This window comes from Schistocerca americana, chromosome 2, assembly GCF_021461395.2.
Source record: "Schistocerca americana isolate TAMUIC-IGC-003095 chromosome 2, iqSchAmer2.1, whole genome shotgun sequence".
Taxonomy (NCBI): domain Eukaryota; kingdom Metazoa; phylum Arthropoda; class Insecta; order Orthoptera; family Acrididae; genus Schistocerca; species Schistocerca americana.
Window position 1 is genome coordinate 385,850,164 of NC_060120.1, and position 14,982 is coordinate 385,865,145.

The window sequence follows — 14,982 nt, forward strand, 5'->3', positions numbered from 1 at the left end:
ACACACACACACACACACAGAGAGAGAGAACCGATAGTCATAGAGTACTCTTATCAGCCTACTTCATCTGTCTGATAGAGCCACCTGGACTCCTTACAGCGTCCAGCTGCATGCCCAAAACGATTACATGTGTAGTTATTTACTGCTACCAATGCAGCAGAAGGGGCACTGTGCCCAAGAAAATTACACTGAGTACAAGACACAGGCACCACACACTCATCTCTAGAATTCCCCTTAAACTGTGATAAGACATGTCCTCTGGTCTTATAATTAAGTCTCCTTAACTTTGATCCCATAACAATCACCATACAAGAGCAAAAGTAGTCTCACTCTCCCTAACAATGATAATGCGGACTGTGGCTTGGAAAATGTGCTGTGGCGGTGGCACCCCTCCACTGTTGATTGCTGCGACGTCTACTCTACTGACACCACTCTATAGCATGCTTGTCACACTGGGGGATAAGTGAATGGTGGTGACAGGCCGTGGGACCCAGGGCATACACTGTTAACAATTACAAAGAACTTTTTTGATCTTGATACATGGTTTAGCAAGGCAGGCACGTGTCTCTTCGTCGACCCTTCATTAAGGCGACAGTGAGAGTACAAAAAGAAGCTTACGAGAAAACTGGAAAAGGAAGGGCAGTGGCAGTTACTTTGGGGAATTAGGTCAGGGGAAAAAAGATATTCATGCAATAAAATATATTTTTCTCTTAGCATTTCTGTTGTGTCTAAATGTCATAAGTCAATGCATTCTAAAAATGACATTATTTATTTTCAAACCCTTTCTAAATTTGTCGATATTCATACTTATCAGTCATCACAATACAAAACATTCATGTATATATTGTCTCGTAATGTGCAGAATTATTCTTTAGAGTAAACATTTTTTGTAACAATAATTGAATTTAGACAGGATTGTGAAACTGGAACAATGTTATATTTCCACAATATTGAATAAAGCTTTATTTTGAGTGTTAACAATAATCCACAATGCTGTCAACCCTTTAACTGCTGTGAGCAAGTTAACTCGTCATGCTCCGTCACTCCTCAGGTACACAGTCCTGCTTTTGCTGGATTGGTAGCAGTAAATAGCTATGCATGTAATCGTTTTGGGCACATGGCTGGACGCTGTAAGGAGTCCAGGTGGCTCATAATCAGACAGATGAAGTAGGTTGAAAAATACATGGTTACTCCTGCAGATGAGCCATTTCTGTATCTTGGTGAATAAAAAAGTTTTGAGTGTTTATCATACAACATATGTGCCATTTGCTACAAACTGTAAAACAACACATTTGGATATCTTGAACTGCTTATGAAATATGATGATTGTTATGACCACATGATTCGCGATGCACAGGGATGGAACAGTAACTCGTGGATGAAATCAGACACTGTTCCGCCCTCAGTTTTAAATAAAATTTCAATATTTTATCTAAATTTCATACACTGCAGTGTATGAGCTAAAATAAACCATACGTAAAGTTTGCACAATACATTTTTAACTATTTTACTTAATTTGTTTGCACCATGGTAACTGCGATGAACAGCGAAAAGAAATTCAGTTCTTTATCAAGCAAAGATATCAGACTTAAAGATTCGCAAAAATCTTTTTTTTTTTTTCACCTAATAGTTTTCTTAAAATCAGTTTTTGTAGCGGTGGCAACACTGTCTCTCAGCACAGGTCGCAGTATTTGGTGAGCAGTGCAGCCATAACAAGGCAACGCTCAGCACAGAATGCAGAGAGCACATCTGTAGCATCAAAAAGTTAAACTCTGTGTGCTCTATCTTATACCACCACCCCGTATGATTCTTCTCCACAAAGGTTTAAAAGGAAGGTGTTAAATAGGCAACTGTATTTATTGATAATGCAGGCTCTAGTATCTTGATTTCCTGTGTTTTCAAAAGCATGCTACATTTTTTTCAGGGTGCACTTGGAGCATCTGTTCCTGGGTATGTTCATGGAATACCCCACCCTTACCAGAGTCATACACGGGCTTCATATAGTCAGCGGCACCCACGCAAAGAGAAGGTACAACATTTTAGATGTATAAATAACTTAAAACATAATAATAAATAGTTAAAAGATCAGTAAATTGAATTGCTCATTGAATCAATGGAGTAATTAACAAGGTTTTATCAATTTACAACTTAATGTTGAACTCTTATGATTTATTATGCAGGTCTTCAGTGCATGCCATATTGCAATCTTTGCTCAGTATTTATTGTTTGTATTGTTATTTGACTGTGCATCATTGCTGATAGATTATTTTAAAATCAAAGAAAGATAAATCAAAACTGTACATTCACAAAGATTCAATTTTCAGCATAATGTTAACAGTGAGTCTGAAGCTATAATAGCTATAATTAATTTTGGTGGTAACTCAGAGAGAATGAATAATGTCACTTGTTACTTTATTTTTCAGGATGTGTTTTCCACATTTTCATCTGACTCTGGCAACGTTCATGACTTCCAGGAAGGTTCAGAGTACAAACATCATATGCCTAAGAGCAAATCAATGCCGGATTACCAGGAAGCACAAAAGCAGGAGGTTTTCACTGTTAGTGGTGAGTGAATAAATTCATTAAGTGTATTCGTACAAATAGCAAATGTGTGTGTGTGTGTGTGTGTGTGTGTGTGTGTGTGTGTGTGTGTGTGTAAAGGTGGCCGGGGGAGATTTGTGTGAAATGAACTTATACTACAGATTAGGAATATCATGAACAACCCAGTTATTTGGAATAGAGCTTTTTTGGTGACCTCTGAATTTGAGATGTCTGCTGTGAAGCTTTCATCATTCAGTTTGTAAGTAAGTCCACAAAATAATCACCCATGGTTGGTTCAGGATTGTGACTAAGTTACCCACCAGCCACTTCCTAGAAAGGTTTATGGGCTGTGTGTTAGGTGAACATGTAGGGTAGAGAAACAACATTCCTTGAAGAAAGCATGCACAGTCCTTACCAAAGACTCATGATCTTACTGAAATGAGAAGTTACATTAAAAGTAGCAATACCTCAAACTTTTGTTTTGTTGTGATTTCTGTTCAGTGTGCCCTCGATATGTAGGATATGGGATTGCAAATTATTTCCTGTGGTATCTCAGACCACTGCTCTCGATGTTTCTCTGCTGTGGTACAACAGAATGCATACTGTCTAATAACTTTGTTAGCATGTGACACGTATGTGGCAATTACTTAGTTGTGAAACTGTTCCAAAAACACTGCATTATGCCACCCAGCACACCAGTAGTGGTGTGCATGTGCTCATTACAATCTGGCATATTTGGGTGATTATGCAAAAGAAAGGCTTTGCGGGTTGAAAGGAGATTATCTATACCAGTAGATAAGAATGTTATGTCAACTGAGGTAGAAAGCAAGACTTCATACAGAATGATTTGGACACAAATAACAATTGGACCTGGATTGGAGTTATAGTATCTTTTTGTCAGTCATCAGGCTCGGCATGAGAAGTAACTGATAACTTTAATGAAAACTTTTGTTCCTTTGTGTGCATGTATTCAAATCGTGTTATAATCGTCCCATAGTTGTTTGGGAAAATTACAAAACATTTCTAACTATTTTCTCTGAAAATTATCTAGAACAGATGGTTCCGCACCCTACTCATGTGGAGATTAGCTGGAATTTTTGACAAAAACCAGACACAATCTCTGTGAACATGTTGAGATAGAGACTGGGATCAGTGGTCACTATAGCATTTGTACTAGCATTGTGCACCAAGGTACAAAAGGTTTGAAAAGTGTGCAGTAAAGTCTACATGGATAGGTTCCAGGGTAGTGTAATAGGACTGTTGCGTGGGTGACTTAGCTGCTAATATTAATTAAATTCTCAGATTTTTCACAGGTGATACTGTAACATATGAGGAAATTCTATCTGATAAAAATTGTTGTAATATCCAGTTAGATTTCAACAAAGTGACAGCCTGGAATAAGACTGGCAACTTTCTCTTAATGTAAAGAAATGCGAAGTTGTTCACTTCATGAAACATAACAACATGAGTAAGTCATGAAAACATTTGAGAATAAGGATGTACAGAAATATGAAACTGGTCAACCATATAGCCTCAGTTGTAACTAATGCAAACGGCAGTTTACAATTCATTTATAGAATACTGGGAAAGTGCAGTTTGTCACCAGAGTTTGCACTCAGAACTTACATATTGCTCATCTGTAATAGTGTTCTCACATCATGTCAGACTAACAGGAGACACCGAGCCAGTACAGAGAGGGTGGTATGAATCGACACATGCTTCTTTGGCTATTGAGGTAATGTAACAAATTTAGATTAATCTTAATTTGCAGGCACTTGAAGAAAGATACCATACATCTCAAGAGAAAATGCTTAGAAAATGTCAAGAACTGTCTTTCAGAACAGAAATTATAAATATTGTTCAGACCATGTTTGTCTAAGCCATAGAGAACGTGCATTTAAAGGAAGGCAAATAAGACACTTCTGCAAAAGAGTACAAGCAGTCATTCTTACAATGCAACATCAGTGAGTGAAACAGGGAGAAACCTTATGATATGGTTCAATAAAGGGGAACCTCTAGTACGCATTTCAGTGATTCGCAAAGTATAGATGTAGGAACAGATTGTACAGTTGTCACAGACAAGGTATTGGCCAAGCCAGTGCCAAGCCAATAGTGTGGATGAAGCTATTCAGTCCAGTACACCTGTAAAGTTAAGACGATTCTAGTTCCATGCTGTGATAACTTTGCATGGTCCAGTATCGAAAATCAGTCATTCTGATTTGTTCTTCTTACTCACTTGTGCTACTACTGCTTACTTTGACATCACACTTGTTTGGTAGCTCTTTATTAATTGTCCATAGCATATAGCTGACCCATCCAATCATTCAAAAGAAGGTTCTAGCGGGTCCATGTGAAATAGTATACATCTAGTTCACTGCTAGAAAAGTCATGCAACAGTGTGTAACGTATTTTGTCTCCAAGATTATTAGAACCCACATAAATGTTTACAAGATACAAAATCAACAGTAGTGGCATGTGCTGTAACAACTGAATATACTTGGAATGGTGACTTCCATTGAAGTGAAAATATTTGTTCTGAAAAAGTATGTTCAAAATTAAAGAGGAAACCTTACCACTTAAATGGCTAAGGCTAAATGCTGGGGAACAGCTTGTGTTGTTGACTAATGAGCAACAGTTAAATTCTGCTATTTATGAAGGTCTTATCACGTTGCGATTAAATGTGCCTACACAATTAAGTTACAGAACTTTGTCGTATTCTTTCATGTATGCTGTAGATGTGTTTGTCATTACTGGTCATGGAATATTCCTCTGAGAAAAGTCAATGCTCTGCATCATGCCAGAAGTAGGAAGGCTTAGCAACAATTCTGAGAATTCTTGCAAAGCCAAGGAAAGGCGACCTGAATTCCTCCTTTGTAAATAATTTAAATGAACTGAAAATTCTCAAACATATTCACTGATGACCAGGTCGTGATAGTGGGATACAAAGACAGTTCCAGTTACATGTACAGGAAACTACACAAAGAATACTCAGAATGGAGCCTGACAGGAAAAGCACAAAAGACAGAATGCATGGTAGTGGGGGAAGAAGATAGAGACTGTATGGATGTAGGATTCTGCAAAATTAAAAATGTCTGTTCATTTAAATACTTGCATGTCACTTTTATGACAAATGGGAAGAACCACACAAGACATCACAAAACAGGGCAAGGAAAAATATTAATTGGCCAGCTCAGTTCCTTGAAATAGTGTGACAAAATTACAGAGAGAATGAAGGCCTTCCTGCAAAGTTCAGTTGTAGAGAGTATCACCAGATGCGATGCTGAAATATGAGAGCTAACCAGGAAGGAGAAAAATAAATTGATGTTCCTTGAGATGGATTTTTGAGGAAGAAGTTGTCAGATATGACAATATGGGAAATTATAGGAGAATGACGCTACTCAGTTGCATGAATTCAATGGCCCTTCAGAAATAAAACTGGACAGATAGTAAACTGTGGAAGTGAAAAGCAGGAGACAATGACCAGTGCGTGCGTGCTCACGTAAAGGATCCATGCATTCCTCAAGACATATATAGTTGAAGTACAGTGTAGGCATTGCATTATCCAGCTGGAATATGCACTTCGGTACCTTGGGCATGATGATAATAGTGTGTATTGTTGCCACATACTGATAAACATTCAGCCTCTCTTCAGCAATTTCAAAATCAGTTCTTTTGCCATATCTGATAGCTCCCCAGATCATGATTCCGAAAGTTGGAGAGATCTGGGTCTTAAGAATTGCAGTTTCCTGTCACTTTTCACTAAATTGCCTATGGACAGGTACATGCTGATTTGACTGTCACAAATAGAAGTCAGACTCATTGCAAAACACTAAAGAATGTCACTAAATGTCCCAGCTGAATCTGGCTCTGCACCATGCAAGTATCTCTTGTCTTTGGAGTGGTGACAATAGTAAATGACTTGTCGCAGTGTGATCTTCTTGTGACGTAGTCCTCTTGCCACACTGTTATCCTGAATATATATCTCATCACCGCACATTCTGAAGTCATTGCATTATAGCCAAATGTCTGTGTGATCTGCTGATATAATGGTCCCATATCCATCAAATCAGTGACTCAGTGATAAAAGCTGCACATGCATGTTCTCTGAGCATGCTGTATTGTGATGTCCAACTATGAATTTCCAGTAAAATATTTCACAAGCATGGAATTATGGAAGTATCAATTTGGTAGCTTTTGTTCAAGGTTTTTATGGTGTAATATTTTCCATTTCTATCTGTCTATGACAACAAATGTATAAATTGTAAATGAGTCTGTCTTGCTAATAACCAGCTGTAATAATAATAATATCTTTGCTATTTTTGGGAAAGAAAGTGGATGTATTACAAAATTTTTTGTTTAATGTTTTTGTCAGAATTTGTTCACATCCTGTCTCTCACAAATTTGCAGCGTCTTGGAATAAGTGTGGTCTGACTTCTACTAGTTGATGGTACTTAAACAGCTTTCACTAAGCTTTATCTTAACATCAGCTGCAACTCTCAAAGTTTTATGATTGTGTCATTGTATTTGATGTTATCCTTCGACATGCCAGTTCCTTTTCAGAAGTTTGCGTACCAAGCAACCTTCAAATGATCATTTGTACCATAGTGTAATAGCTGTTATGTGGGAGAGTGAAATGGTTTTGGTGAGGAACATTTTGATTTGTATGTTGTGTGTATTCAACAGGACACGATGCCAGGTTCCGTCAGAGTAGAGATCCCTGTCGCAGGTCTAGTAGTAAGAAGACCCTTACAGATCTGACAGATAGTGGAGTAAGCGTTGTGTCAGATACAATACCAATTGCTGTTCCTAGTACTCAGTGCAAAGACAGGTAAGTTCTAATATGACATTTAGTTATTTATCTGGTTACACACAAATCTGTATTTGTTATTTACTGCATCCCTTGACAATCTTGTTTTAGGTCTGTGTGAATAACTTATGAGCTTCTCATTTTATCTGTGGTATTTTTTGTGTTCTTAAGATAGTATAAAAAAGGACCACCACCTCAGCACTTGTCTAGTGTTAAATTTGAGAAATTTCTCACTAAAGAAGAATTGTTTAGTGAGCTCATCAAGTGAAGAATAGAGTCATAGTGTAATTTTATTGTCATGAGTGCGATTGAAAATTTATTTAATAGTAGTGGAAGTATAAAATAGTTGGAAGGAGGAACGGTTGCTTCAGTTCTACATTATTAGACACATGATTTAGTCAGAAACACTAATAGATCAACAACTGAGATTAAATTTTTTAGGGCGCTGATAAGATGAAAGTTACATTAAAAGGTGTTATAAGCACAAATTACAACAAAAATTAAGAGACTGAGAGTGAGCACAATTGTAAACACAGAATTGTAGAAGAATTGGGTGTAGAACAGAATGGAGAAATAGTGTTAATGTTCCAGAATTCCAAGATTATTAGTCCAGAATGTTAAAGTATCACAGAATTGAAAAATGTTTATGATGAACTAGGTATGGCTTTATTGCCATGTAACTCTGTAAAACAATATACAGCATTAATGGTAGTATACAAGTTCATGTTTGTAGCAGGGTGCTGTCATGGTTGATGGAGAGTGAAAAGCAAGTATCCAGCGTGTCACATACGCATAGTGAACGTGAGGCTCTTTCTTCAAAACATCGTTTAAGAACAAGTGCAACAAGTGCCACATCACCAATCGCCAGTCGGTGAGTATAGCTGGATAAGTTCTTCTGGGCATCTCACCCAACAAGTTACAGATAAATGCATATACACAATAAACTCCCTTTTTAATGAATCTCTGGGGACTCCAATATTTTTTTCCTTAAAAAGTTTTCCTTAAATGGGAGTTTTGCCCGAGGACACAGGAGTAACCCAGAATCGTTATGCGATCATGTTTAGGTGATCTGATTGCTATTTAATTTCAAAATTAACAATATATGTTGCTACAAATTACACACACACACACACACACACACACACACTCACACACACTCACTCACTGCTATACAAAACTTAACTCTTTGACCGCTATGCGCAACACTTGCGGTCGTGCCTTGTATGCTGCATTGTCGCGCCGCTCGCCATGTGCTGGGTGCTGAATATTTCTGGTGCGCTCGCCATGCACAATGCTTCCAACAGGCTCACTGTTTTATGGCTTTCTATTTTGTTCTGGTCTTTGGACTGGCTTTGCAAGAATTGGGAGTATTTTATTTACAGTATTTACACTTAATTTTCGTGTGAGGTGCATTTTTATTATAATGTATATGCAAATAAATATGTTTAAAATAGTGATATAGTAACACGTTCTCTCAAAACAAGGTTTAACAGCTTTTTACTACTGAAATTGTGTGTGATAAATTTTGAAGCCTGGATAAGCACAGAGAGTTACATTGCATTCCTTACAGCACAAGTTAGTTTGTTTCCTAACACCATTTCGAGCACAGACTATGCATGTCTTGTACTTTTCCCACTGATCTGGTAAATGTAACGACATGTTTAGTCTTGTTGGGTACTCTTGACGTTTAGCTCCACGTGCTCTCTTGTGATCAATGTAAAGAGTTGCAAAACTTTCTCTAATTACATGAATATGAAACTTTTTATATTTCATTTTCGTCTCACATTTCTGGTTTAAGCTAAAGGCATTGAACATGCCATCAAAATAAATAAATTCACTATGCAAACAAAAGTGAATAATTGGCGACTGATGTCTTAACCAAGAATAGTCTTGCAGAAAGGTGCGAAACTACAGTTTGACAGAAATCACAGTAGGGTCATCTGTTGTGTCTAAAGCAAATTATTCATACAAGTGCTATGAGGGTCTGCCAAAAGCACTGACATCGACTTCAGTAGTCGTGCCCTGCACATTGAAACACCATCTGTTGTGGTTAGAGCAAACAACAAGGTGTGGCGAGAGTCCGCCAGTAGCGCTGCAAACTTCTGCAGCAGCCAGCAGCACCTGGGGCATGGCAGCACTGAACTGCTGTGGCAGTCAGCCGCACCAAGGGCATGGCGCGCTCGGACTGCTGTAGCAGTCAGCCGCAGTCAAAGGATTAAGGACAAAAGTAACTTTTGCATGACGTGTCGCTGTCGGGTAACATGGTTCAATCAGACTTGGACCGTACATAGAAAGAACTGCTACCCTGTAGTTTGGAGGGTGACCGAGAGAAATATGCAATGTGGCAAACAGAAATGACACTTTTATACAAAGACAAAAATTATACGATTCACCACAGTTCATGACAGTCTCCCAGACATCACAAAAGGCAGAATTGCCATATACCGAAATGCATGCTTTGCAATGTGCATCCCCACTGGCCATAAGGTAGATAAGGAATTCTTGTGGTTGGTTGTTCCATTCCTCTCCCAGCAACAGTTGGCCGCAGTTGGATGGTCATTGGTGCTTCTTGATGTGCTGCAATACTTCTCCCCAACATAACCCACTTGTTCTCAGTGGGATTTAAGTTGGAGGGAATGGGCAGGCCAGGCAATTCTTCAAATATTCTCTCATTCCCAGAGGTCCCCCACATGCACTGTTAGGTACAGGTGCACATCGTCATCCGTGAAAATGAGTTGGGGCCAAATGCACCCCTGAAAAGACACACATGGGGAAGGATAATAGTGTCACAGTAACATTGACCAGTGAGTGTACTGATTTCAAAGATTTGGAGGTCAGTATGATCATGCAACAATATACCATAACACTTGGACCACGAAAACAATTGTGTTCAACAGCGTACATGGGTACATTATGTACGCTCATATGGAGAGAGGTTAAAACATGTAATGCATCCATTTCAACATCATCCAGGCACTAATGTTGTACTTGTAAGCACAGGTAGCATTTTTTTTGTTTCTGAAAGACTTGGGAGTTTTACATTTTCCAGTTATTAGTAGAGGCAATGTTACACTTCAGTTACTATTTTACTATTTATTTACATACAGTAGCATCATCATTCTATCCTTTTTTTTTTTACCTCTGTGGAAGTTTTCTCTCTTAATGGAATAAGTGCTTACAAGAAGTAAATTATAAAAGATGCCACTTTTATCAGTATTGAAAATGTATCCGGACTCGAAACCACGTATTAGTCGTGGCAATGTAACATTCTTTAAATAGTTTACACTTTCTTTGTCTGCCTGACTTTCTCCACTTACAATTTCAAACAACAGATTATGTTGTGTGTGTGTGTGTGTGTGTGTGTGTGTGTGTGTGTGTGTGTGTGTGTTCAATTTACTGAGATTTCCAGTGCCAGTTCTCTGGGCAACTTCACAAGCCTTAACTTGAGCCTGTTTCCGCTTATAGAAATGCTGCCATTTCTAATTCCAAGAGACTACTGTAGAAGAACATTTTCCACATTGTTGAATGTAGACATGTGAATGTTCTTCTTTTGGATCCAGAGAAATCATTAGCTTTGGCATTTAAGAACACTTCCTTATTTTTGAGTATGCCAACATTGCAGACGAGGCTCAATAGTATTTCTTCACCATGTCAGAAAATTTTATGTTAAGATTGTCTGCAACATTGTGGATGACAATCAGCCTCGTCCGAATTGTAAGCGTCTTACATTTGCAGGCCATAACTCCATAAAACTAAAACTTAGAACTTAAACTCCTCAATAAACGAACTATTACATTTCTCATGTGTAGTGAATCCAGTAGAGATTGCTTGACCAAAGTTGCATTGAAGGTGGGGTAGAAACTGATTTCCAATCCGTTCAATGCATTTTCCGGTAAAGTCAAAATACTGACTAAACAACTATGATCCAGGTAACTGTCAGCCAAAAGAGTCAATTACCATGTACTGCATCACACAAAGTAAGGACTGTGTAAACCTGAAAGAGAAATCATTTAATTGGATAGATAAAAAAATCTACTCACCAAGCAGCAGCAGCAGAACACACATAAAAGACGGTTGTAATTGGCAAGCTTTTGGAGGCATGGGCTCCTCCAGGCAGAAGGATTGAAGGGGAAGGAATAGGGGTGAAGGAAAAGGACTGTAGAGGTCTAGGAAAAGGTGTAAACTTCGGGAAAGTTACCCCAGAGCACGGTTCAGGGGAGACTTAATCATAGGGGATGAGAAGGAAAGACTGATTGTTGGGGACTGCATCAGGTGAGATTTGAAAACCTGAGAGCTTAAAGGTGGGAGACAGGGTAATTTGCAGACATAGATTACTGCTTAAACATCATGCATGAGTTAATAAGAGTGACAAGCTAAGTGCATTGTACGTAACAGATGTGGGCAGGGTGGCTGTGAGAAATGGAGGGGGAAGACAGTGAAAGGTGTAAGAAACAAAAAGGGGTGGAGCAAAGAGTAGTTACTGTGAAGAAATGGTGATACGGAAGAAAGTAACATAAATTAAGGCCAGGTTGTAAGCGAGAGTTCTGAGATCCTGGTGTGTGGGGGAAGAATCTAGATTGGCGCATGTGGTGCAACAGGTGCCGAGGTCATGAATGTCATGTTGTAGAGCATGCCAGTACACACCCTCTGCCTATGCCCATTCATCCTAATAGATAATTTGGTGGTAATGATGCCAATGTAGAAGACCAAATAGTGTTTACATAACAGCTGGTATATGACATGTCATATTGCAGGTGGCTCTCCCTTTGATGGTATATGTTTTGCCAGTTACAGGGCTGTTATAGGTGGTGGTAGGAGGGTGCATAGGGCAAGTCTTGCTGTGGGGACAGTCACAGGGGTAGGAACCATAGGGAGGGAGATGGGTGCAGAAGGAGCATAGGGTCTGACAAGAATATTGCGGATATTGGGAAGGTGACTAAAAGCTATTCTAGGGTGTGGTGGGCAAGCAGATTAATGGGAGCAAACTGAAATAATATTTTACAAGAAAGCAGAGTGGTTAACCTGTACTTATAGTAAAACTCCTTTTTAACAAATCACTGGTGACAAATATTTTTTTTCCTTAAATGGGTTGTTGTGGAAGGAACGACTCAGAATAATTCATGCTTGTCTGCATGTTGTAAAAGCTTTGTAATTACAAACTCACCAATACTCTGCTACAGATTTAAACACACACACGTTTTGCAGAACATGTTATGTATGTATGTATTTATTTATTTATTTACTTATTTATTTTACTCGGTAAGAGTTGTTTGTCTTGTCCTTTCTGCGTATTGTAGTGACAGTAGTTGTTATGCCAATTGTGTGTGGTTTTTTTTTTTTTTTTTTTTTTTTTTTTTTTTTTTTTTTTTTTTTTTTTTTAGAATTGGTTGTTCCATATTAAAAGAGGAATAGTAGTTCTTGATGATAGCAATTCCTTGTATAGCTGTTGCAAAATTTTGAGCAACAGCCTCCTCCTCTTTTTCATCATTGTCACCATAATCTCACAATGTTCCATCATTAGCACTTCACACATCTCAATCACATTCATCTTGGGTATGGAAGTAATAATGTCATAATCACAAGAAAAAATTTCTAGAATGTCACATTTTAGGAACCTCTTTGATTTTACTCCATTCTTGTGGAACAATGTCATCTTCAACAGCAATTGATGCATCACAACCAGCCTTTGCAAAACAATATAACCTATCATACTGTGTTGCACAATCCCAGGAAGCATCATACATATGCATAATCTGTAGAACATTGAGTCTCATCACTTCAGGTAGCATTTTTATGTTTTAAAACACTTGATAGATTTAAATTTCCCATCCTTTAGTGTGGAGCAAGTTCTCACTTCCATCACTAAACACAATAGCGCAGTCATTTTTTCGTTACCTTTTTTACACCACTGGCATTTATTCCACTAACAGAATGTGTTTTCACATAAAGCAAATTGTAAAGACATCAATTTCATCTGTATTAAAAGTGTCTCTGGGCACTTCCTACGTCCTCAGTCTCTCCCCCCCCCCCTCTCTCTCTCTCTCTCTCTCTCTCTCTCTCTCTCTCTCTCTCTCTCTCTCTCTACTGACACTCTGAAATGAGAAATTGTGATGTGTGGTTTTTTTTTTTAAATGGTCTAATCAGCCATTCGACGCACTGAAATTTTCAACACTGATCTTGAGGGTGATTTCCCGAGCCCTCTCTTGCAGCGTGTTTCCACTTACAGGGACACTTTCCCTCTTAAAACATTGACATATGAATGTTCTACTTTTTCATCCAGAGGAATCACTAGCTTCGGCATTAAACAATGCTTCCTTTGTTTTTGAGAATGCCACACAATGAAGATGGCACTATATTGTAATTCTTCGCTGTGTTGGAAAGTTTTATATTATGATTGTCTTCGACAGTGTGGATGATGTCAGTTCTCACAGAATCATAAGATTCCTATGTTTGCAGCCCATAACTCCACAAAAATAAAACTGGTAAATTCGACAATAACAAAGACAACGCTTCAAGTCTCGTGCTTCGCAATTCGGTGAGTGGTACATCAGATCATGAGACCAGGGTCACATTATAGGCAGGAGGTAAATCAATTTCGATATCCCCACAATGGAATTTAATCTGGAAACACATCAATCAGAAGAATAGATCATTTTGACTGCCGTCACACAACACAGACTTGTGAAACTGGAAGAAGCCAGAAACTCGTTTGGAAATAAAAACTGGCTTTTAATTTGCAGAATTTTTCGTGTTTATTCCTTCAAAGCTGACATTTTCTCAACGTCGGGTTCATGAAAAGTGGGGAGTCATAGCATTGTTTTTAGGGGAATGTGAAACTGACAGGAATATTCATTAAAAACAGGTTCGTTAATTTGGGTTTTACTGTGCCTTTATGAGGTGAAAGTCCAAGTACTTGCTTAAAAAAACACTTACAAGTTGAAAAAAAACTGTGTTTAACATTTGGAACTTCAGTGTGATAACCTAAGGGAGAAAAAGGGGTACATTTGGGTCTCCCTGGAAGGAACATAAAAATTCTAAAAGCTAGTTTTTTCTATTATGAATTGTCTGTATGCGAATACTTGCAATTCTGCCTTCTGAAGGTATGTGATGGCCAACAATTCTGTCCTATTGTAATTTTTGGTTTTATGATTTGATTTTCCTTATAATTAAATAATATTTTACCCTTAAAGTGAGATTACAGATAGAATGAAAAGAGAGAGGGGGGGGGGGGGGGGGAGGGGGAGGGGGAGGGGGAGAGAGAGAGAGAGAGAGAGAGAGAGAGAGAGAGAGAGAGAGAGAATGCTATGTGCTATGTGTGCTTGAGTCTGTTAATCATTCTGTTGCAGGCATAGTCGTAAGCCAGTTCAGATGGTGTTCAGTGAATCGAGATCTGGGTCACTGGAACGAACGGGTCCTGCACAGCCATTTGTTGCTGATCCATGTATGCCGCCCCTCTCGCTACCTCACACTGCAACTCAGTTGGAAGAGGCACGTCGTCGCTTAGAAGAAGAAGCACGTGCAAAGGCCGGCCGCCAAAGGTAAGAACGAATGTTCTGTCATCCACTCGAAGGTTGGTTGGGATACAACAATGCTGTATGGGCATGGTGCTAATGGAGTTAGTATACCAGTGCCTT

The 14,982-nt window shown here is 38.6% G+C and overlaps 1 protein-coding gene across 3 annotated transcripts in view; it reads left to right on the plus strand.

The window, feature by feature from the left end:
• Positions 1–14,982, plus strand: part of LOC124594750 (axin) — a 285,091-nt gene that overhangs the window by 234,578 nt on the left and 35,531 nt on the right. For 2 of the 3 annotated variants that reach the window (XM_047133132.1, XM_047133134.1), the window contains 5 exons: positions 1,925–2,029; positions 2,424–2,565; positions 7,225–7,369; positions 8,082–8,219; positions 14,695–14,886. In XM_047133132.1, the coding sequence (XP_046989088.1) occupies positions 1,925–2,029; positions 2,424–2,565; positions 7,225–7,369; positions 8,082–8,219; positions 14,695–14,886 (722 nt within the window). The remainder of the gene's footprint in view (positions 1–1,924; positions 2,030–2,423; positions 2,566–7,224; positions 7,370–8,081; positions 8,220–14,694; positions 14,887–14,982) is intronic. The other variant, XM_047133133.1, reaches the window with a different exon arrangement.